Below are 24,282 nucleotides of genomic sequence, written 5' to 3' on the forward strand. Positions count from 1 at the left end.
CCGGGACTAGTTTGCGTTAGATAGGCGATAATTGGTATAGAGTAAGGAAGAGTTGTGTTGGTCCGTTGATGTTGTTGGTAGGTGTTAGTGAATGAATCGCCATTGTGCGGCCGTTATCTTGTTTTGATAAGAGTACAAGCAACGTTAGAATATATACTTTTTTGCATAATCTTATGTAAAAGAGATAATTCTGTAGCTTTTTTGCTGCCATCACTGATTGCTGGTGACGGAAAAATTGACGACTCACTAAACGGTTGTTAACAATGAGTTGAAAAAAGTTTTTTTGGGGGAATTCAACAATTCTTCTTATTTGGAGTTCGAATTATTCATCCAGGAAACCGGTTTCGAAAAATAATCTTTATTGGCATCTCATCTGTACTAATAAAAAAAATTACACGATCATGTCTTAAAACCATAATGATTGCCTGTTCTGTCATACTAGCATATCTGACGCAACTCGCTACTACTAAAAGGAAGTCCCTCCATCGAAGATAGACTATGTGTTGTACCATCACCACTTATCGTCTAGTTTTACTTTTTTTCTCTGTGAGCAACTACGTATTATATACAAATCGAGCGTGCACTTGGGGTTGAACAGTAACTCACTCAAGTCGGAGAGCATGTATTTTAAGTACATTTAAAAAGATACTTAACGTTAAAAGAATAAATATTGCACAGAAGTAGGTTAAAACTTTGTATTTTGCAAACATGATTCACCCGGAGCATAATTATACTGAAATACTAGTATAGACCTGAGGGAAGATCCGTAACCTTCGAGCCAAGGTTCGTCTGGCTGCGACTATTTTCTCTCAGCAGGGGCCCATTTCCGAGATAGTGCGTTTGAGAGCGAAGTTTGAAATTATTATTTGCATTGGTGTTTTTACCGTTGGGCGTTGCGTTACTGGTTACTGTGCCGCCGTTCGAATGTTGATGATTTGAGCGTCCCTTCTGGAAACCCTGGCCAGCCTTAATGGCCGCCTGCCGCTGCTCGTTAGTCATGACGATGTCGATCATAGAATCAACCCCGTAAGCACCCAAGCGGTCGAGATTCTTGGTTACTTTCTTCGCCTCCAGAGCAGCGGTGATGTCCGGTTTCGGATACTTTCCTGCGGTATTCATATCGGTCATAAAAAATACGCCGTTAAACTGCTGAGCGGGCATTTTTTGGGAAACTTCCCGTTCCAGTGACTGAGCACGAGTCATTCGAGACTCTTTGTCCCGAGCATCCATAATAACATTCAGTATGGCGCGGTTGGAATCTTTGGTCGATGCACGGCTTCTCTGGTGAACCTGCGAATCGGCTGCAGTGTGGATAACATCCGGACGGACGACCGTTTCTGGGGTCGTCTCGTCAGCGTAGAAGCTGCTGTCAACGAATGATTTGCTCGGTGTTTTATCTTTGGCTTCGTCTTCGAAAAAATCTATTTTGGTGTCACTGTTCGCCAGCATCAGGTCGTATGCGGAACCGTCTCCGTCCGAGGGAGTTGAAATAAGATGTGCCAGGGAACGGGACTTACGGGGTGGGTGAGGTAACAGGTTTACAGGTACTATTTCGTGTTCCGCATTTATCTCCAAACTGTACATGCACTTTTCGTTTACGTTGTTCATCTGATGGAAGAGAACTTCGTTTTGATCGGAAATTTCTCGTTCGGCATCATTCACAATGTTTTGCAACTCTTCGATTACATCTTCTATGGTTGCATTTGTATCGTCATCGTTATTGTTAATGTCGTTGCTGGGACAAGCATTGTCCTGATTCAATGAGATGCTGAATTTGTGCGAGTTGGACCCGGAGCCCTCCTTCGTCGGAAAGACTCGTGGTGGTTCTGGTGTAGATGATTGCCCAGTTTCAGAGCTGCTAATACCTTCATCATCGTTTTCGGAGGTATTCCTCTTGGGTTGCGGTGGAACCTGTCTTGGTAAAGCAACTGGCCTCTTATCGAGACTGCTCGATGCCTCATGGCTTTGATTACCTTTAAGTCTAAGTACTTCTCGTTGTAATTCTGCACAACGCTCCTGCAGTCTTCTCTCCATTGTGGTTAGAACAGTTTTTTCTTCGTGCAAAATTTGCACTCGACGTTCAAGTATTACTAAACGGCTGCGCACTTGTTCCGCGGACCGGGCCTGACACTGCAGCTGTTCAATGTCTATCCGTATCGCTTCCCACCGCTTGACCTCGGTTCGCAGACGTTCTAGCCAAGGAGAGGTGGAGGAAATTATCTTACACATTTGGGCCGGATCCAATCCAGCCTGGAAAAGTTCAGCTTGTAAGTACAGCCGTACTTGGACGCTTTCTGCACTCTCCAAAAAGGTGTTGATAAATTTCATCCCAACAGCTTGCAATTCTCCGGATCCCCCTCCACTGTTCAACATCCCGACGAGCAGCCTAAATCGAACCGGTTCCGCGCATCGAAGACGAAGTGTAGACAAAGCTTCCGATACAGCAGTGTGGCCTTGCTGTTGACTACGCTGAGTTCCGTCACAAAGAGCTGACTTATCGCAGGCTATTGTAAGTAGTTGCAACGCAACTATTCTGGACCGAATACCGGTACCTGTGGCTGCAGCCGCCAGTGGTAGAAGTCCGATTGCTGTGGTCCCCAGACGTGCTCCGGCTTCCGGACTTCTGGTGCAACAGATACTTAAACATTGCCTAAAATCGACGGGAATAATTAATATAATTAAAATAGATCGTTTGGTTAAGTCGAACTTACAAACACGCTAACTCATCTAGCAGAGCGCGTCGTTGGTACGACTGATTGGTTCTTGGCATCGCTCCCGGAGCCGGCATCGTGGTGGTTCCATTCATCGGCATGCTTTGGCTGAGCTGGACGGCTCGCAGCACTTCCAGCAGAAGGCTCACGCCATCCAGTGGACAGGAGACGAACTCTTGAACGAAACTGTAACGAGTAAGATTTGAGCGTAAGATAGGTATTCAAAGTAAATGGATTGATCGTAATCAGTTCCGGATGGGTTGATGACGCTTTTGTGTTTGCGTACGCTAGGCTCTACGGAAAGTTGATGATGATGATAATTGTAGGCTAATTATTTTCGGTTAGCTAAGCGCTACTTTATGTGACTGTTTCGATGCATATCAAGCATCTTTGGGCAGAGAGCGTGAGAGTAGCTTTTAAAAACTAATTAGAAAATTGTATCAACTGGAAACTGGTGATTGATGCGAGCACAACTGTGTTTACGCGATGGTAAGAGCTGATTCGTGTTACTTTAACCTTTACTAATAGTTCAACACCATAACCTTTCAACACACCGGTGCGGCATCTTCCGCAGTGATAAATTGCTTTTCGGTAGATGTTTTTTAATTCAGCCTCGATAACGTCAAATTTTTGCACCACTGCTATAAGCTGTAAAACTTCAATTAAAATATTTAGCGCTAGGGCTCGAAGCTTTCGTTTTCTCGTAAAAGAGTCCCTATGCAAAATTTTATCTCTATGTGGAGCCTCAAAGTGCTCAAAGTTTTACTTTTTACTTTTTTACTGATGAAAACATGTACAGATAACAGTTTATGAAATTGTCATAAAATTGATTTTTTTTTAATCCAAACGCCTTGAAAATGGATCTAACTTCGAGATCTGGTGTTGCCTCAAAAATTTGTACCTAACTCTCAGACACCTGGTCTCTACACACTAAATATATTTTACTGAAATTCATTAAACTTTTACTGAATTTTGCCACGCTGAAACTTCAGTAATCATTTCAGCAATGAAATATTACTGAATGTTTCAGCAATGTGAAATGTCATTCATGTTTGACGGACTATTACTGAATTTCCAGCGAACGTCCGTTAAATTAATGAAATATCAGTTCAGTGGGAATTCTTCGTGTAGATTTTAAAACACGTTGGAAGTCGATTTTTTGCTTATTATTTAATTATTTATTAACCTTCAACCATGTCACAAAGATAAAATTGATCCTCGAGTAATGTGTCGCCCAAGTCCGATCCGTTAATCCGATGTCCTTTCGCCATTTTCCTCCACTGAACTGAAGAAAAACAAGATTAATTTTTATTGACAATATTGACAACAGGCACCATTTTTTTTCATTTTGACAGTACATTGCCGTATATTCAGTAATCAAAGGAGAGATTGCTGAATGTCGGTAAAGCAACACAAATTGCTGAAATTTCAGTACATGGTTTTTTTTATTGTTGAATTTCAGTAAAGATTGCTGAATCTGGTTTCGGGAATTTGGTGTGTACGATTCATTTCGGAGACATTTGGCATCAAAAGAAATTTTCAGGTCCAAAAATCTCATGCATTTTTCATTGGTCAAAAGAGTTAAACTTGACCGCTTTGAGGCACGACTTCCAGAAGTTCGATTGCAAAAGCTAAGGTCATCAAAAAAAAAAGGTTTACACTCAAGTCGCTTGTAACGCGGGGGATACGTGCCGCATAAAAAAAACTGCGTAAAAAAACCGCGAAAATTCCGGAATCCGCGTAAAAAAACCCGCGTTAATTTTGCAATCCGAGTGAAAAGAAACCGAAATCCGCGCAAAAAATTCCTCGTAAATTCCGGAATCCGCGTAAAAAAACCGCGTGAATTCCGGAATCCGCGTAAAAAAGTCGTGTAAAAACTCGCGTAAAAAGAGACCTTAGTGTATTTTATTAACATTTGCGTGTCTGACCCCTCCAGAGCAAAAAAAAGGAAAATTCTTTTACCTGCCATTCCGCATGATCTAAACCAAATTTAATCCAACCTTTTTTAAAAGATCACAAATTTATCATAGTTTTGGGACAGCAGGGAACATTTCAAAATTTTCCGTTGTTCCGGATTTATTGAGGGAAACCGTGGGGTAAGTACCCATTCAGAGACACAGGCTAGATTAAAAACAGTACAAAACCTTGCTTGCGACATACGGAAATCGTGGAATAAGCTGTATACTCCTGATGAGGATGATCCGCCGTTGTAAGTTATCAGAGAGAAACTGATAAGCATTTTAAATGAAATCTCAAATTTCCCAGCTACGGACAAAAAGAGATCTGGAAACGTATTACTATCCGATGACATACTTGTCAAGGCTGTTGCAAAACCAGGACCAGGACTCCTTGAACCGACGAAATCTTACGCAATCTTCAAGCGAAAACACCTCAAGTTTAACCGAAGCATCGGATGGTCTCTACATTAAAATTTCTTATGCTGAAAACAATAACTGAACGCTTAGTACTCAGCTTTCCATTGAATGGTGAAAATTACGGCAACTAGAATTGTTATTCATGTTCGAAACAGTGTTAAAGGTAACTTTTCTGGTAAATCTATACATATAAAAATGGAGTTTTGCCTGTCTGTCTGTCTGATCTACATAGACTTGGAAATGACTAAACCGATCGGCGCGAAAATTTGTATGTAATGGTTTTTGGGGCCGGGAAAGGTTCTTATGATTTTAGTTTGAGATTCTTTCCTCCTTTGAAAGGAAGGGCTCTCATACAAATGAAACACAAATTTGTACATAACTCTAGAATTAATCAACAAATGAAACTAAATTTTGCCTGTGGAGGTTTTTGGGAGCAACAATTATTTTCTTGGTGGTTCGACACCCCTCCCTCTTCTGGGAGGGAGGTCTCCCATACAAATAAAACACAAATTTCTCCATAACTTGGGAACTACTCAAGCAAATGGAACCAAAATTAGCATTTGGTTATTTTAAGAAGCAAAAAATATTTCATAGTTTGTTTGACACCCTTCTCTACTCTGAAAGGGACGGCACCAATACAAACGAAACAAAAATACCCGTATAACTCGAGATCTAGCGAATGAAACCAAATTAGGCGTATGATGGTTCACGGGAGTAAGACATTCTGTGGTAGATCGATACCTCTCCCTTTTATAAAAGTGAAAGCTCCCATACAAATGAAAAACTAATTTCTGCATAACTCGAGAACTAATCGAGCAAATGGAACCAAATTTGGCAAATGAAGGTTTCTGGTGGCAAAAAAATATTTTCATGGTGGTTCGACACCCCTCCCTCTTCTAGAAGATAAGTTTTCCATTCAAATAAAACACAAATTTCTGCATAACTTGGGAACTAATCAAGTAAATAGTTATCGCTCAGCTTCTGAGACGTACAGAAGTTTTTTCGATTGCGCTTATCATAAGTCAAGCACCTACTATAGAAGTTTCAATCGCACCGTGCCGCGTCGCGTGTTGCTTGTTTCCGCGATGAGGCGAGAGAATACGATTAAAATTGATTATTCGCAGTTTACCGTCAAGCCCACGGTCGAAAAACTTTACAGTTTCTGTCGTACTATTCTTGGACTGAAGAGGGAAGAGATAAAACGACTCCAATGCCATAGAGGCGAGGCATGTGCGTTCGTTAGGGTCAGTGATTTGGCGCTCGCGCAAAAGATTGTCGACGAACATAACGGGAAACACGAAGTAAAATGCGAAGGGAAGAAAATCAAGCTTCGCATTACATTGGAAGATGGTAGTGTCGAGGTTAGAGTTCACGACCTTCCTGAAGATGTGTCAGAAGAGAGGGTTGTCCATTTCCTGAAGGGTTATGGGGAAGTGATATCGATTGGCGAGTTAATGTGGGGCGCGAGTGACGAGTGCGAAGGAATACCGCTCAGCGTATGGTTCGTTCGTATGCTAGTTAAGCGCAATATCGACTCATGGAGTTGCATCGACGGAGAACAAGCGTTCATCACATACAAAGGGAAAACACAATCATGCCGACATTGTGAGGAGCAAGCGCATACTGGCATATCATGCGTCCAGAACAAAAAGCTGCTATTCCAGAAGAGCTACGCAAATGTGACTAAACAAACTGGACAGACCGGCAGGTCAACGACCGGTCAACAACCTCAAAAATCAGCTGGTGCGAAGCAACAAGATAAAAAACCTGTCGGTCAAAAATCTTCTGCGCCACCACCGTTGTCATCTGATGCGTTTCCCGAACTACCGAAGTCTTCGAGTCAGAGTGAATCTTCAGGCCCGAAAACACAAACGAGCACCCAGTGTGCAGCCAGTGCTGTGTCCACACGCTCTCAAACAACAAGAGCATCAAACTCGTCAACGTCTTTCCTATCACCACTGCAAGCTGTCGTGTGGTCGGATTCGGAGAGCCTCTTTAAAAAACCAAACGTGCTGCGATCGCAGAGCAAAACTAACAACGGGAACGAAACAGATGAGTCATCCACTTCCACGAACAGTAGACGAAACCGAACACGACCGATTGGTAAAAAGCCACGCCAGGATGGCGATAACGACGAAGAGGGTATGGAGGAAGAATACATCCTATAAATGGCTCTCACGTCGTACAACATCGCTTCGATAAACATCGCTACAATCACGAGTCCCACGAAACAGAACGCGCTCCGAACCTTCATCAACAGCCAAAGCCTCGACATCGTGTGTCTTCAAGAAGTAGAGAACGAACAGCTCTCCTTGCCGGGTTACGTCGTTTTCTTCAATATTGACCATTCGAGAAGAGGAACAGCTATTGCACTGAAGCAACACATCTAAGTCACTCACATTGAGAGAAGCTTGGATAGCCGACTACTTGCTCTCCGAGTACAAGACACGACTATCTGCAACGTTTACGCTCCCTCTGGCTCTACGCAACGTGCCTATCGAGAGAATTTCTTCAATGAAACACTTCCATATTACCTGCGACATCGCACCACACATGTTGTTCTGGTCGGCGATTTCAATTGCGTGCTTCGAGCATGTGATTCGAGTAGCCCAAATACGAGTCCCGCACTCAAGGCAGCTATTCAACAACAGCAGATTCACGATATATGGGAGACACTGTATCCGCGCGATCCAGGTTTCACGTACGTCTGTCGGAACGCACGCTCGCGCCTTGATCGAATATACGTTAGCACTGGTCTACGCGATCATCTACGGACAACGCATGCTCACGTCTGCTCATATACCGATCATAAAGCATTGACGCTCCGACTATGCCTCCCTCATCTAGGACAAGAACATGGTCGTGGGTTTTGGGCCCTTCGACCACACCTTCTAACCGACGAAAACGTTACGGAATTCCAGTTCAAGTGGCAGTATTGGACCCGGCAACGAAGAAACTATGGTTCCTGGATCGAATGGTGGCTCTCGTTTGTGAAACCAAAGATTAAAAGCTTCTTCAAGTGGAAATCTCGGACTGTTTTTGAGCAATTTCACAGAGAATATCAGCATCTGTACGGTGAACACGTTTATGCGGATTAATGAGACGTACATGGCAGGTGAGCCCGTTTCCATATACCAGCTGGGGGAGAAACGAAGGAAGAAAACCGTCATCACACAGCTGCAGACCGAGCAGGGCGAATTAAAAACTGACCCACGAGAGATCGAAGAACACATGGTGAACTACTTTTCGACTCTCTATTCCGAAGAGGCAGGAGAAGAGAACGAAAACGACTTCACTTGCGAGAATATAATTCCACCCAACGACCCATCGAATGAAGCCTGTACGAGCGAAATCACGACTGCAGAAATATGGTCTGCAATAAAAGCGAGCGCACCTCGGAAATCACCCGGCTGTGATGGTATACCAAAGGAATTTTACCACCGAATGTTCGATGTCATCCACCGAGAATTAAATCTTCTGCTTAACGAGGCACTGAGCGGAAATCTACCACCATCATTTGTTGAAGGTATAATAGTACTGGTTAATAAGAGAGGAGGTGATCAAACAGCTCGATCATACCGTCTAATCTCGCTGCTTAACAGTGACTAAAGGGCTATTACCACTGCTTCCGTTCCGGGACCAGGCCGTGGCTGATCCGTGTGTCGTCCGGGCTTGTTTTAGATTGATTGCATGCGTTCTTAAGGGCTATTCCCACTGCTTCCGTTCAGGGACCGGGCCGGGACCGGGCTCGTCCGGGACATTTCATGCATTCACACTGCGCCGTGCTTGAACCGTGCCCGCGCTGCGCTCTGGCTGAGAAATGTTGATGTGTGTATGTGAAAGAACGTCTTTCTCTTCTTTTCATACCGCAGCTCACTCCGCGCGAAATATGTCACTGCAACATACACGCATCCACCCGAGTGCCTTCCGTGCACTCTCCGGCCAACACAAAGTATCGTCGGCAACGATAGTTTTTCTCTCGCACTGCGGCAGCACGACGGCAACTCAACGCTGCCCCGGTCTGGGCACGGCGCGTCGGTGTGAATGCGTTCATAAGAACGCATGCAATCAATCTCAAACGAGCCCGGAAGACACGCGAAACAGCCACGGCCCGGTCCCGGCCCGGTCCCGGAACGGAAGCAGTGGGAATAGCCCTTTATGAACGTATTCACACCGACGCGCCGTGCCCAGACCGTGGCAGCGCTGAGTTGCCGTCGTGCTGCCGCCGTGCGAGAGAAAAACTATCGTTGCCGACGATACTTTGTGTTGGCCGGAGAGTGCACGGAAGGCACTCGGGTGGATGCGTGTATGTTGTAGTGACATATTTCGCGCGGAGTGAACTGCGGTATAAAAAAAAGAAGAAGACGTTCTTTTACATACACACATCAACATTTCGTAGCCAGAGCGCAGCGCAGGCACGGTTCAAGCACGGCGCAGTGTGAATGCATGAAATGTCCCGGACACGGCCCGGTCCCGGAACGGAAGCCGTGGGAATAGCCCTTAAACTTTTCTCCAGAATAATTAAAACTAGGCTGGAGCGAGTAATGGGAGAACATCGCATCTTGAGCGACGGACAGAAATGCTCGAACACAGAACGCAACATCTTTCAAGCCACTCTCGCACTGAAAGATCGGATTGCAAATCTTCGACATCACCGTCGCGCCGAGAAACTTATTAGTTTCGATCTCGATCACGCGTTCGATCGGGTGCGGCACTCATTCTTTTCGAGACCATGCGTACGCTCGGTTTCAATCGGGATCTCATCGCTCTACTCTCGCTCATCGCTAGCCGATCCACCTCTCGATTGCTGATCAACGGACATCTCTCCCGTTCGTTCGAAATCCAGCGCTCGGTGCGACAGGGGGACCCGTTGTCTATGCACCTCTTTGTCCTTTATCTTCATCCACTGGTGTGCAGACTGGAACGAGTGTGTGGGGACGATCTACTGGTGGCATATGCGGATGATATTAGTGTGATCGTCACATCGATCAATCAGATCAATGAGATGAATGATTTATTTGCTCGTTTTGAGATAGCTGCTGGTGCAAAATTGAACCTGCGGAAGACGGTTGCCATTAATGTTGGATTCTATGAAGGTAACCAACTCAACACACAGTGGCTGCAAACAGCCGATACAGTCAAAATTCTGGGGGTTGTGTTTGCAAACTCTATACGACTAATGACAACGTTGAACTGGGACACCGCAGTAAGAAAGTTTACGCAATTAATGTGGTTGCACTCTCTGCGTACGTTGACCCTGCATCAAAAGATCATAGTGCTCAACACATTCGGTCCCTCCAGAATATGGTACCTCGCATCAGTGTTACCTCCGTTATGTGTGCATACGGCAAAACTCACATCAACAATGGGTACATTCCCATGGCGCGGCATGAGTTGGCGCGTAACAAGGAACATGGAGGGCTTAAGCTACAATTACCGGCGCTTAAATGTAAGTCGCTCGCAATCAACCGGCATTTACGAGAGATCAATTCCATTCCTTTTTATAGATCCCTTCTTGCCCAAGCAAATCCTCGCCCTGCAGTCCCAATTGATTTCCCCGACCTTAAAATTATCCTTTCAAATCTGCCCCAACTCCCCAACCAAGTTCAACAAAACCCCTCCACCGATCAAATCCACCAGCATTTCATCCAACAGACTGAAGTGCCAAGAGTGGAACGCAAAAATCCAGCAGGGAACTGGCACTCACGTGGCAAAATATTTCAACGAGACAGATAAATTCGGTGCAGCGGACGCAACTTTACTTACTCGTAAACGAAAAAATAGAACAACGCAAACTGCTCTTCGTAATGCAACGAGTAGAGAATGAGAACTGCACATATTGTGACAACAATACTGCTGAAACACTTTATCACAAATTCTGTGCATGTGCTCGAGTCGGTCCAGCTTGGATGGTCCTGCAGCGGAGGATAACAGATATTGTAGGAGGATGGAGACGACTCGACTTCGATGAGTTACTAAGGCCTGCTTTACCAGGTATAAATAAAAGGCGAAGAGTAGATATTCTTAAAAAGTTCATTGAATATATTAGTTTTATTAATGCGTGTGATGCCGAAGTGATAGATTTAGCTGCGTTAAATTTTCATCTAGATATAGGAAACTGACAAAATTTTGTAACTGATAAACTTAGACTAACTTAATAAATTAAAAAAAAAAAAGTAAATAAAAAACCAAGTTTAGCATGTAGGGGATTTTGGGGGTAAGAAATGTTTCTATTATGATTTGACACTCCTCCTCATTCTAGTAAATGAGGGGGGGGGGGGTTTCCATACAATACCGCAAAATATCAAAACAATGGTTGCAGGGGTCTAAATCCAATGGTTGCAGGGGTCCCCGTGGCTCTGTGGCTAGCGATGTCGGTCGGCTAGCTCTCCCACACGGTTATGATACCGGGATCGATTCCCGATCGAGTCGAGTGTCTTTTCGAGCTGGAAATTTTCTCGACTCAGCACTGGGGCACGGTGTATCGTTGTACTTATCCTACACATAGAAAATGTACCAAAAACAATATCGATAACGAATTCTCTCAACTAATCTAGTTGATCGAGACCGCTATAAGCCCCAAGGCTAAGCGTGCGATATTGTAGGCGTCCAAATCTTACAAAAAAAAAACATACTAACGGAACAGATATTTCAACTGATTTTTCCGGAAAAAAGCCCATACTGAAACGCACAGAAGCCAAAAATCGACTCCAGGTGCAATTTATAAACCCAAGACGGAAACTTCTGGTTTCTGGAAAACAGTCGAAAATGGCCGAATACGACCCAAGGTTTCTGGAACGAAAATAAATCCCAGAAGCCAGAAATTGACTCCAACTTTCATTTTTAAATCCAAGATGACGACCTGTGGTGACTGGAAAACAGCCCAATATAGGTATTTCCACTATATAATGATGCACACATGCCAAAAAATTTACCACAGAAACAATTTTGAATTTTAAAAAGGCAACTTCCGGTGTCTGGAAAACAAGCCAGAATGACCAGAATGACGCCCAGAGGCTAGGAATTTACTCCAAATGCCATTGTGAAAACCAAGATGGCGACTTTCTATTTCCGGAAAACAACCAAAAGTGGCAAAACACCACCTGATATAGGTATATCCGAAATCAAGATGTTGTACAGAAGTCAAAAATCGACCCCAGACATCATTTTAAATTCTTCGTTTCATTCATATTTACCCTATGTGGAATCAATTCAGAATGTTTAAAATTATTTAAATAACGAGAAAATGTGCGGATGAAGTTCCCCAAGAAACACACAAAACATGTTAGAAAATAGATTACAACGAAAGTAGTCATAAAAGTGTACTACAAGCGCAATTAAAAACTTGTATTATTATATTGTGTTTGAAGTTGTTTTTCATCAGTAATACAACCGCATTTCGAAAACAAGCCCATTTTTTTCTGGTTTTGGAGATGTTTTTAATAACATAAGTTCGAGAATAACAATCACTATCACTTGGTCTTTTCGTAAGACATAACACCATCTAATAACAACATTACGTACCTGTAAAATGTTTTTCCTTAGTACAACAGTCGTAGCATTCAACACTCAACTTAAAAATACTTGATCAAATTAATATTTGAATTGAACGATTTCTATATTTATTCGAAGCGGGTCAAAAAGTGCCATCAAAAGATAAACAAAACGCTTGCAGTGTTACCAATATTACTCCAGTTTTTTGTTATTGTATATCTAACAACGTTTTCTAGTTTTGTTAGATTTTATATCCAGATAACGTTGAAACTATGCGAAAACAATTTTAATATTCAAGCAAAAGAAACAACTCTTTTTGAAAGGTTGAAAATTATTTTTTGTCATCAATTAAATTTAATAAATAATCAATTAAAACTGCCACTGATAAAAGCTATTGTCGATCTAGTTGCACTGCGCTGACACAACACATTTGCGCATGCGCTGGTTAACAGTTGTCATAGCAACAGATTTGCGCATTGCCTATTACCATTGTTCTATTAGCCTTCATGTTTTGCGCTTTTCTGGTGATAGAGATGTCATGGAATAGGTAACGTCAACTATTCTATACCAACGTGTGTTACTTGGGTTTGCCGGGCCAGCCAGACGGGTGGTATCCAAGACACGAAAGCGTGGTTCATATAGGACTACTATAGTTTTACCACTATCAGTCAAGTTTTTGCTGAGCCGCGAAAAAATATCAACTTTATTATATAATTTTGGGGCGCTGATCAATTATATAATTTTTGGCGTAAAAAGTGTCACTGGTATTTCATAACAGTGACACCGGCAAGTTTGTTTTTTCTTCACATACTCTGCAAGCATGTAAACAACACATTACAAGCAAATGCTACCAGCACACATGTCCGGACATGATGAGCGATGCTGTGCAGTGCAGTCCGCTGGCCTCTTCTGGTGGTTCAGTCCGGTTGCGATCGTTTGAGCGGAGGTTGAAGCGAAAATCATACAAACATTTATATTCGAATTCATCGCCTACAACGCTGCGTCTAGCCGCAGTTCTGTTTGCTGCTGGTCGATCTAGTTTCCAGTTAAACAGCGTCTAGCTACACTGCTGGTACCCGGATAACTGTCTCATAATAAAAAACAACATGTTGAGAAAAAAAAACATGTTGAGAAAACGGCGATTTAATATTATCCGTGAATTTTCGGATTTCCAGCAATTACATCCAGAACTAATAACCATAACAGTTTCATGGCACCACAAGTTTATCGTTGAGAACAAAAAATCATGGATGGAACTGATTTTACGTTATATAACTTGAAAAAAAGACAAAATGGGACAAAATATGCGGGTACATTTCGAAAGTACTCGCATATTTTGTCCCATCACATATAAATTCAACCAGCAACCGGCAGTATCATTGGCAACGTAGATTGTACTACAGAATAACAACACTAGTCTAGTTAATTAAATGACATATTTCTATATACCTAAAATAATCCGATATACACTTATCTGGAGCAAAATTATATGTTTGCAGTTTGCACCACTATGCAGTGGGACTGTAATGCGGGTACTTCCGATATGGGACAAAAACAACTTGATATTTTTTCCATGTTTTTCCATACAAAAGTATCAATTTTAATTTTTTTCCAGAAAATATGATAACAGTTGAGTCGATTCCCGATGATAACCCAATAGTGACCAAAATCAGTGCGTTCAAGAGTTTATCCAAAAACAAAATGTCGTCTTGAATGGAAAAAAAGTAAAATTATGAATCTAAATCCCAATCCCAAATCCCAAATCAGCTTTTTATTTTACAATATTATCGATACCACAAGGTGGTTTCGAAATTCTAAGGATAGATTAAGCTATACATTTAACAAAATATAACAAATCATGGCATTTGTTCCAACACCACCTCAGGAGTTCAGACGAATCAAATTTCAATTGAATATTCATTTTTAACAGATTTATGGCGACGCGTAGTAAAGCAAAGCCTTGATGCTACATTCCGATTCGGAACTTGACCTTCTGTTTATTTATACACAGACTTCGCAGCCGACTGTTTAGTGTACAGGACAATTGCGGGGCTAGCGCTACGATCCTACTGACACTAACAGTCTCTCCCGAGCCGAGACTCGAACCTACGACGACTAGCTTGTTAGGCCAGCATCGTACCTCGAGACCATCTGGGAGATTCGACGCGTAGTAATTACGATAAAATTCGTGGCCGGTTTCACCATAAATATTCCACGGTATGTGTTTTTACACGCACGAAAACGATTTGAATGACAATAATTATTTATCATTACAGAAATAAAACTCACACATTTCTGTATCACGACACTGTCAAAATATAACGTTGTCATTGAGAAATGAAGCCAAGATAAAATTTATTACTTTACACTTGATATGGAGAATATATCTCAGTTAAAATTCCGCGATCATTCTGAAGCAAGCAAATCGGCCTGTTGAATACATTTGGCCCTATGATGAAGCTAATATGAAATTTTGATGACTACAATGAACCTGAACCAACTAGTCATGACACATGTATATTGCTTATGTTGATAGGTTGTTATAACCGTGTGGTCGGCATTAAAGGTTTTATGTTTTGGTTATATCTAGCACTAAAAAATAAAGGATTGGTGCCAAAAACTCGAGAAACTGATAAGAAATAACTGAAATAACCCTGACCACCTTTCCCATGGGTGCATTGCTAGATTTTGAATTTACGCCTCTAACTATCAGATAAACGTAGCTCAGCGTCAAAACATCATACGATATAAACATAAAGTTATGAGTTGAAAAAAAAAAAGATACGTTACTATATCTGTCGAAACTAATGCTTATATGACTCTACTGCTCTCTTCTACCGTACATCGGCCTTCTGATAAATGGGAGAATGTTTGTCAGAATGAAATCAAAACTAAAGAAAACGACATAGACTTACTTGATGTTCGATTTATTTTCGTTTAATTATGGTTCTAATTGCATAATGTCTAGGAACAAACGGATACTTTAATTTTGCAGAGAACAAATAGAAAAAACAGAAACAGAAAAAATCGGCGGTAGTGCTGCCAAATATATTTTTGTTTATTTCTTAAAAATACTGTAATTCGAGTTTTGCTCGTAAGAGGCGTCATAGGTGAATTTTCATGTAAATTTTTCGCAGGAACACGATGAAATTGTCAAATTCGAAGTCAAAATAGACTCGTCTACAAAAAAAAAAAATCACAGGAGGGTTGTGTGCAAAGCCACGACCGCAAGGTTGAAGTAGCATACTTTTACAAGAAAGATAACCCGGCTGCTTGCGTGTCAGTCATTTTGGAATCGGAAGTATCAACAAATCGTAATAAACATCACACTGCTGTGCATTTGCAGCAGCGTCAAACCTCATTTGCAGTTAATAAAAACCATTTATTATGCTCTTCCAAAGTAGCCTTGAAAAAGGCCAATTGCTGCAATTACAATTTTCATTCAATTATTGCATAAATGCCTCATGGTCAGATATACCCGCTGCAACTGCTACGCTGTCCGTAGCCATGTCACAGTTGTGGTAACGCTGCCCCTGCATCAGCTGGACCAGCTGCTTTCGATGCTGAGATCCGCTGCAACTAGTGTGCTATCCGCTATCGCTGGTATCCACTGCACTGCCACTGCTGCTGCTAAGGGATGACTGCTGTTGTCGCTGTGTAGAACTATTATGAGTGGCTTCGGCTAAAACAGGCTCTTATATGAGCCAAATAGCGAGTTTTCAATTGCAAGGTATATGATTCTGTCGACCGTGCTTGGGAAGCATTCATATAACGACCAATCAGAGGTCGAATTTTTCGTTTTGACACAGCTTGACTATTTTCAATAGTACAATAGTTTGAATAATAAAATTACAATTATCTTCATTTGGGAAGAATCTTAGACGATTTTCCAATCTATTGCTGCAAGAACGAAGGAAATCCATCGAATACTAACCGATTTATTAGCATTTGAAATTGGACATATTTTTCACCTTTTTCGGTTTTAGATTTTCATTTCACATCCCTATGTAGCCGAACTTCCTGAGAGAAGTATTCTACTTCAAAACGTAATTTAAGTTTTTGAATCCAAATTCAACATATCTGGTGATACGGCCGCTCAAATTTGACATTTTTTTGATTCCTTGATTATTTTTTTCAAAAAGAAATTTCTATTCTGTATTTCTCATTATTATAAATTGTTCGAAGATATGATAAATATAGATAAAAAAATTTCTTAGAACTATAAAAAATTGACTTTGCTTCTAAAATATGCTGTAATTCAAGATTTACTCATAATATCTCGGGGTGATAAGGGGTTTTCTAATTGAATTGGCTCGAGAATACGATAAAATTATCAAGCTTGAAATCAAAGTGCAATCATTTGCCGAGACATACATTATTTTTTAAATGCAAAGACATAGCCATTATTAAAAGAAAATAGAAGTTATCGACGAAAAAGGAAACTTTTTTCAAAAAAGGAAGGATCCCACGGAACATGATGATGTATAGGGGAACTGTGTACAAAATACCCAGCCGGGGCAAAACGCGCCACTTCGATACATACTTTTTTAAATTAATTTAGTAGTCAAACGTTTCTATTTTACATTATTGACACGTGTCGATTATATTTCTTTCCTATGTTGCACGGATCCTACGGAAATTGGAAAATACATTTGGAGTCTATTTTTCTGCATTTTATGCAACTTGTTACTTAAGATATTGCTATAAAACTTTGCGAAAATAATTTTTACATTCATGCGAATAGAACAATTTTTTTCGAAACGTTGAACGTTGTATGTTAGCATCAATTTAATAGCAATTAAAAGTGGCACTAATAAAAATGACTGTCGATCTTGTTGCACAGCGCATAACAACACATTCGCGCATGCGCTTTGTTGCGGCGAATTCTGACCTGTTGTTATGGAGCGTTTTGTACATACATAGGCGCATTTTACCTCGAACGGAAAGGAAAACCAAAATTTCGAAGACCTTTTTAAATTTCACGATCTTGACGTATTTTATAGATTTTTATGCTTCAGACGGGCATGTTCGGTAAAAAAATGTTTTAACGTGTTCTTTAAATTACATTCTGCATTAACTGACACGTAATGATACATTCTTCTTAACGCGGGCATATTGCTCCCAGTTTCTTATGTCAATAATACAAAATTGTCAGATACGGTAAAAATATCGAAAATTCGAAAACATAGAAAAAAAAATATATCAAAAATGTTTGTCAAAGTTAACAATAATAAAAATTATTTTGTATTTTCCAATTTAATTGACATTATGAATGTCAAATACTCGAAAATGCCAAAAATGTCAAAAATATTGTCGAATGTCGAAACGCCGAAAATATCAAAAATTATAATAATATAAAAGGGCTTGAACATGTTAAGTACATCAAGGTAGGCTGAATGAGATAGCGTCCGTCACATAGAAGAATATCGGCTACCTGCACTGCAATTCAAAAGTTGACTTCCTACACTAAAGTTTCCCGTTGGCCATTACTGAATGTTGACTAATTCTACCTTCTTGTGTCGTTGATTTTTTAATTCCTGAAATTTTTAAAACTTCTCGAGTATTTGCTCAATAACGCATGAAATACACAAAGATTCCCGACAAAAGGGGAAGATTTTAGGTAACAAATAACCGGAAGGCTGGACCTAAAAACACAATCGCTTGTCAGAAAACCTGCATTTATCAGTAGAGCCGTTAAATAGTTCTTGACCACTGAACGCCATTCTAGAGCTGACTTAGTTTCAAGCTAAAAATCTTGCTTTCTTTAAAATTAATTCTCTATTCCCACGACAATTCATGCCTGCCGAACAAATGTGGCCAGATGATTAATGCATAATGATGTAAATAAGCTCTATCTGAGGGTGAATAAAATTTACGCGCCATGTAATTTAAATTCGACCACCGCTTTCTTGTAGGTTGGTATCATCTTAATGAATACTGGAGTGCGATCCATATCTACTTGATTGACCATTATGAAGTTACACTGGACGCGGCGCTCCCTAGTTCCACCATTTGTAGGTAAGTTATTTGCAACTTAAGGTGAAACCTCATTGGATCCAAAAATGGCCGACTTCGAGTCACCACTTCGAATTTTCAAAAGCACAAAACTCGGAAATACTCATTGCGTTCCCTATGAAAATTCTATTTTATGCTTGCTTCACCACAGCAAACATAAAATAACATTTTCACAGGAAACGCATTGACTACTTCCGAGTCTTGTGCTTTCGAAAATTCGAAGTGGTGACTCGAAGTCGGCCATTTTTGGATTCAATGAGTTTTCACCTTAACTGACGGCTGCTCGAACATAAAGTGGGTTTGTCGCTGCCTCTCTCTCCAATTACAGGTGGCCAAACAATAAAAAGTCCATTTCCTCTACCGCACCAAAAAGGCAGGTCATCCAATAAAACTTAATTACAACATGTTTTGTGTGGTCGAATTTATGATAAGTCGGTGTGGCAGAAAATATGATATTGTATTGGGTAATTAGTAATGTTGCTATAAAATAAAAGAACTGATTTGACAAGATCTGGGTGACTATTATCCTAATCTGATTGGTCACCGACCTCACGAAATTGGAAGCAGGCTAGATCGGTGAACGAATGATGATCTCTGACAGATGACCTAGGAATTATGGTTTGTAATTTCTCAAGCCACCGGCTTTCACCAATTTGCTCGTCTCGAGAGGCTCGGTGCGTAGCTTTTTAGTTAGTGAATAGCTTAGTCATACACAGATGTGCATAGTTTAGCCAATAATGACCTGCACACAGATACGTAGTAAGTAAGAGGTAATCTTCAAATTGTTTTATTGTTTGGTCGCTTAGTACAAAAAAGCAACGAATCTAACTCGATCCTCACTTGTTACGCTCATGTGTTTTAACTGGCTTCTCGGCTTGAGCATTGCGGCATTGGTAGTATGGTAACCGCATCGTTAAGCCCCATAGGTGTAATTTACGTCTCATTGTTTTTTTTTTCACTGTTGTGACTACTTCTGATCACTAGCCACAACTACAGATATGAGTGGAATGTAGGTACTCACAGGATGAAGTGATTTTCGATGGGATTTTATCGCTGCCAGTTTGGCATGTGAAATGGGAGAGGCACAAACACGATGACCATTAGCATAGGTTTGTGCTGGATCGTTAGCGCCAGTCAGTGCAATGCCACTCGGCGGATGGATTTCGTACACGATAATTTGCCAGCCGGCCACAGTTGGGAAAATTAATGCTAATGGGTTGTTTTTGCTTGTATGATTTTGGTGGTGGAGAAAGTACCGGTTACAGCTCTAGCTTAGCTTAGCTCTTGGGAAGCAAAGGGATCTTACCTCGGGAATGAGGCCCGCAGATCCGCTCTCAATTTGGTCAGCAAGTCGGTCACGGAACCAAACTGCCGAAGGGTCATCTCGCTGTCCATTTCTGGCGGAGCAGGGATCGGGGATCTGTGAATGGATTTCTGTAAAATTTGCTTCTAGCTGATGAGGTTCTGGTGTTTTACCGATATTCGGAATTTTTATGTGGTAATGTGTGAGACCGATTTGCGTCAATGAGTTGCTGCTGTTTGTCCGGTTTCGGTTCCTCCCCGGGGGATGTGTCGTATATGGATTTAAAGTTGCCATTGGTTCCTCTGCGGCCGTATTTTTTCAATGAGATTACGTAGTCTTCTGGGTTGAATACGGGAGGGCGCTGATTTTCCTGCTGTAAATGATATCACAATTATATCTGATTAGTGATTTGAAGCAGGACCAAAGTACGATTGTATGAAGACCTGAAACTCTTATCAACACTGTAGAATGAAACATTACGAACCTTAATGTTTGAGTTCCAGCCCAACGTCATCTCGTTCACATCCGGTGGACCTATCTGGTTCCCTCCAGGAGGGTTTTTTCCGGCACTGGGAGCCATCTGGTATGAGCAGTATGAAATGTCACTGTAAGAAAAGAGACAAAATGAATATGTTAGCGGGTTTTTGTCAATTATCACACTTTCAATAGATTGTTCGTTTATTTGATTCACGATACTTAAATGAGATCTGCGATAGATTCCCGGCTTTAAATACCTTTGTTGAAAAGGTGGCCAGTTTAGATTATTTTCCAGCGACTAAAAGTCTTGCATTACAAAATGACGCCTAGAGTAGTTTCTCGGCTCCTGAGCATCATCCTTGTTCTGGAAGTATCCATATTGGATGGTATTATGCCATTTCAGGCTGTTTTCCCAAAACTGAAAGTCGCCATCTTGGATTTCAGAACGGCGTCTGCAATTGATTGAATTCGATAACGGTACGTCCTTACGGTAAGAAAGAAGTGTTACAATCGTTGTTATCAGAAACTGAGTTCACCTCTACATCTCTAACAACTGTTACGAAAAGTAAGGGTACTTTTGCCACCGTGATAAATGACCTCTTCTTTTTCAAGCCAAGTATCGGCAATTATAATGGCATTCAACTGTCGGGTCTGACTTCTTTTTCGATTTAGCATGAGGGAAGAGTCAAAGTGGGGAAATGGAGGGGAGCCTAAGAATAAACCCATGCGTCGATGTCTGTCTGACACCCAACAGTCTGATTCTACTAAGATTCACTTTTTGGAGCGGTCTCTGTAACCTTGAAGCTACGAGCTCCCCTTTTCAACACAAAATATTCAAATAAACTAGAAACCGTCAAATACAATTAGCAATACAAAATTAGCGTATGCGACACCCAGCGACGAGCATTAACACTAATATGACATGTCACACCAAGTTTGACACTGCAGAAATAAAAAGTTCTAGTAAGAGGAACAAATTCTTGTGAATAGTCGAAAAAAGTTGCTACAAAATATAGAACCAGTTATTTATTTTGATTATATTTTTCAAAAAAAAAACTATCTGTTTCACGAAGATACTTTTTCAACAATAAACTTATAAGATTTTATTTTGTGAATTGAAGTCAAAACATCGAAACATGGGCCGCTCCCCTCACAACACGGAACAGCAACGGGTTATCTCGGTAAAATGGCAAAGAAGAAAAAAGTCAACGGAAGATTTCTGGGACCATCAAGAACAATTGTTTTCGAAACACTTTATGATTTAAAAAAAAATAGTAATCGACTGGACGCCCCCGTAAAACGAGAGCCAAGGATGATGTTGCAATCAAACGCGATTCTAACAAAGATCCAAAGATCCGTTCCAGTCTGCATTGAAGACGAGCTGAGTTTATCTGTGGGCTGCCGAACAATTTAAAGATGGCTTGTGAAGCATGGATTCAGCGGTAAAAGCCAGAGGAAGGTTCCTATGCTCACACAGAGGTGTTTTCTAGCTAGGTTGAAGTTGGCCAAGGTCCATATCGGTTGGGTAGTCCCAGAACGAAATGGCGAAATGTGCTGTGGTTTGACGAAACGAAGGTCGAATTTGATCGGTTCTGATGAGGAATGTTGGGTTTATTTTCACACACGCTTACCAAACTATCCATGCAAAATCAATCATAGTAACCCATGAGTAAGCAGAAAAAAATTGAAAAATCGAACTCTAACCGTGATGTCGAAAACAGTGAAGCTACTCTGGTCAAAACTGTGCGTGTTTAAAGAACGGTACCCCGCCTATGTGAAAACGGATATCGTGCGGCACTTTCGACGGAAAATCCACGTCCGAGCGGCTGACGATCCTGAGTGACAAGAAGCTCTGAAAGATGCTGAAGAGGAAGACCGAGGAAAAAGTGGCTACATCGCTGCGTGCGCTTGGCCGGGAGGCCGGTGCAACCGGCTAAACAGTGAACAAGTATCTTGCGAACATGGACTTACATGTCCACTGGTCTCCGAGCTGCAGGCAATGACGCAACGGCAGTGCCTGAATGAGATGGTCCTGTTGATTTTACCTGCAAATCCAGACGTAGCGGTGGTGATGGATGACGAGACCTACCTCAACCGGAATGACAACGACTGGCAAGGCATTTCGTATTCCCACGAAGTAAGTGAGCTTCGAGGTAAAGTTCATTTCATACACCAAGTTCCTCAAGAGGGTGCTGCTGTGGTTTACAATCAGTGAGAAAGGGGATGTCAAAGCCGATATACTTTCGCTCCGGACTGGCCGTGAATAGGAAAATTACCGGAAGTTGCGTCGTTCATCGTTCCACCGAAATTTTTTTTGGAAAACCTTAAGCGTAGAATCTACTCTAATAGCTTGGTTAGGAGAAATTGATAAATGAAACGAAGAAAGAACTCAAGAACATACCTACAGCCCTACACACATGTTTTCGTCCGCCATGGCGAATGTCCTGGTTAACTACCGGAAGGCCGCTCGCAAAGGCGTAGAATTTGTTGCAAGTAAGCTAATAATAACAATCTTCCATAAGAAATTTGTCAAACTCAATTGTCTGTCTTAGTTTTTTTCATCACCAAAAAGTTTAAATTTCTAAACGTTATGCTCCACCATAACTCTACAATACCGATTTCACCGTTATGTTCCACCATAACTCTGAACCGATTTTCATCCAATTTGGCATACATATTCCTTGTGTGAAGACAGCGATCATGAACATTGATCGATAAGGAAGTCCAGATTTTTCATTGGATTTTCGTAATAAAATCGATGGGTATGGGCATTTTCTACCCCTTGATCATGTCTAAAGGCCGGTAGCTGATGTATTTGGACTGTAACATACCTTTTAAGTCCAAAATGAACACTTCCAGTTTCTGGAAAGCTATATCAATCTGTAGTAACGTTCAGCGACTGTCTAATTTTAGTATTTCCGCTTGAAAATCGTAAATTGGTGTTCAAAACCATTTTGAGATTCAAGATGGCAATTTCCAGGTTTTATAAAAATCAGTGGAAATCGATCCGTTTTCTGAAAAGCTAGAAGAAATAGAGAAAAATACTCAATTACTCGCTAATTTTGATAATTCTGAAGCTGACAGGACGTTAAGAATCCAAAAATTAATGTCTGATGCCATTTTGATTTTAAATCGACGATTGCTTGTTTTTACAGAGCTGTGTAACATTAAGAAAAATGTGAAAATACTCCTAAATATGAATGTTTTCAGATCCGGGATTATGCCTAGAAACTGAAAATCAGTGCCCGGTGTCATGTTGAAATTGAAGATGGGAAGTTCTGATATGTGGAAAACTGCCAAAAGCTGAAGATAATTTTATAATACTGCCCAATATTAGTAATTCAGAACCGGGATTACGCCATGGAACCGAAAATTGCTGTATTATAGCCAAGGTGAATAAAAGATAGATAATAAATGAAAACAAATGTGAATTTTGAGAATACTGGAGAGAGAATAACCTGAATCAAAGACTAATTTAGCAGCAAAATGAAATTATAAAAACAGTGGTTTAGCGCACTCACATCCCTTACCCTCAATACGAGTAACGAGTTGTGTTGTGATACAGATATGAGTTCGGGAGGATATTGAAGTGAAAGAATAGGAGAAAACAACAATGATGGTAAGAAACTGTTGCATGGTAAAAGATAAAGTGTTTTCCTGTTATCTTTAGCGATACCGCTTACCGTGCAACGCGCTTGCTGCTAAATGAACCAGGAACAACATTCGAATTATTTTTTCTCTATATATTCACAGTAGGGTGTCCCAAGAAAAATCGGTGTTGAAAAAGTCAAGGTGATCAGCCCTAAATTGAATAATAATGTTATTTATAGCATTTTTGTAAAACATTTCGACATTCTAAAAGGTCGTTTTCAGGTTGCCCAAACGTGATTTATGAAAAAATGACTTT

At 41.0% G+C, this 24,282-nt stretch overlaps 1 protein-coding gene across 6 annotated transcripts in view; it reads right to left on the bottom strand.

Annotated features, from left to right (window-relative positions):
- Positions 1 to 342: 342 nt before the first annotated feature.
- LOC129721836 (uncharacterized) overlaps positions 343 to 24,282 on the bottom strand; it is a 185,793-nt gene continuing 161,853 nt past the window's right edge. For 5 of the 6 annotated variants that reach the window (XM_055674878.1, XM_055674883.1, XM_055674880.1 and 2 more), the window contains 5 exons: positions 20,383 to 20,503; positions 20,072 to 20,271; positions 19,902 to 20,015; positions 2,712 to 2,897; positions 343 to 2,650 (listed from right to left, as the gene is read on the bottom strand). In XM_055674878.1, coding sequence (XP_055530853.1) covers positions 742 to 2,650; positions 2,712 to 2,897; positions 19,902 to 20,015; positions 20,072 to 20,271; positions 20,383 to 20,503 — 2,530 coding nt within the window. In that variant the 3' untranslated portion in view covers positions 343 to 741. The remainder of the gene's footprint in view (positions 2,651 to 2,711; positions 2,898 to 19,901; positions 20,016 to 20,071; positions 20,272 to 20,382; positions 20,504 to 24,282) is intronic. The other variant, XM_055674879.1, reaches the window with a different exon arrangement.

This window comes from Wyeomyia smithii, chromosome 2 (genome assembly GCF_029784165.1).
Source record: "Wyeomyia smithii strain HCP4-BCI-WySm-NY-G18 chromosome 2, ASM2978416v1, whole genome shotgun sequence".
Lineage (NCBI taxonomy): Eukaryota > Metazoa > Arthropoda > Insecta > Diptera > Culicidae > Wyeomyia > Wyeomyia smithii.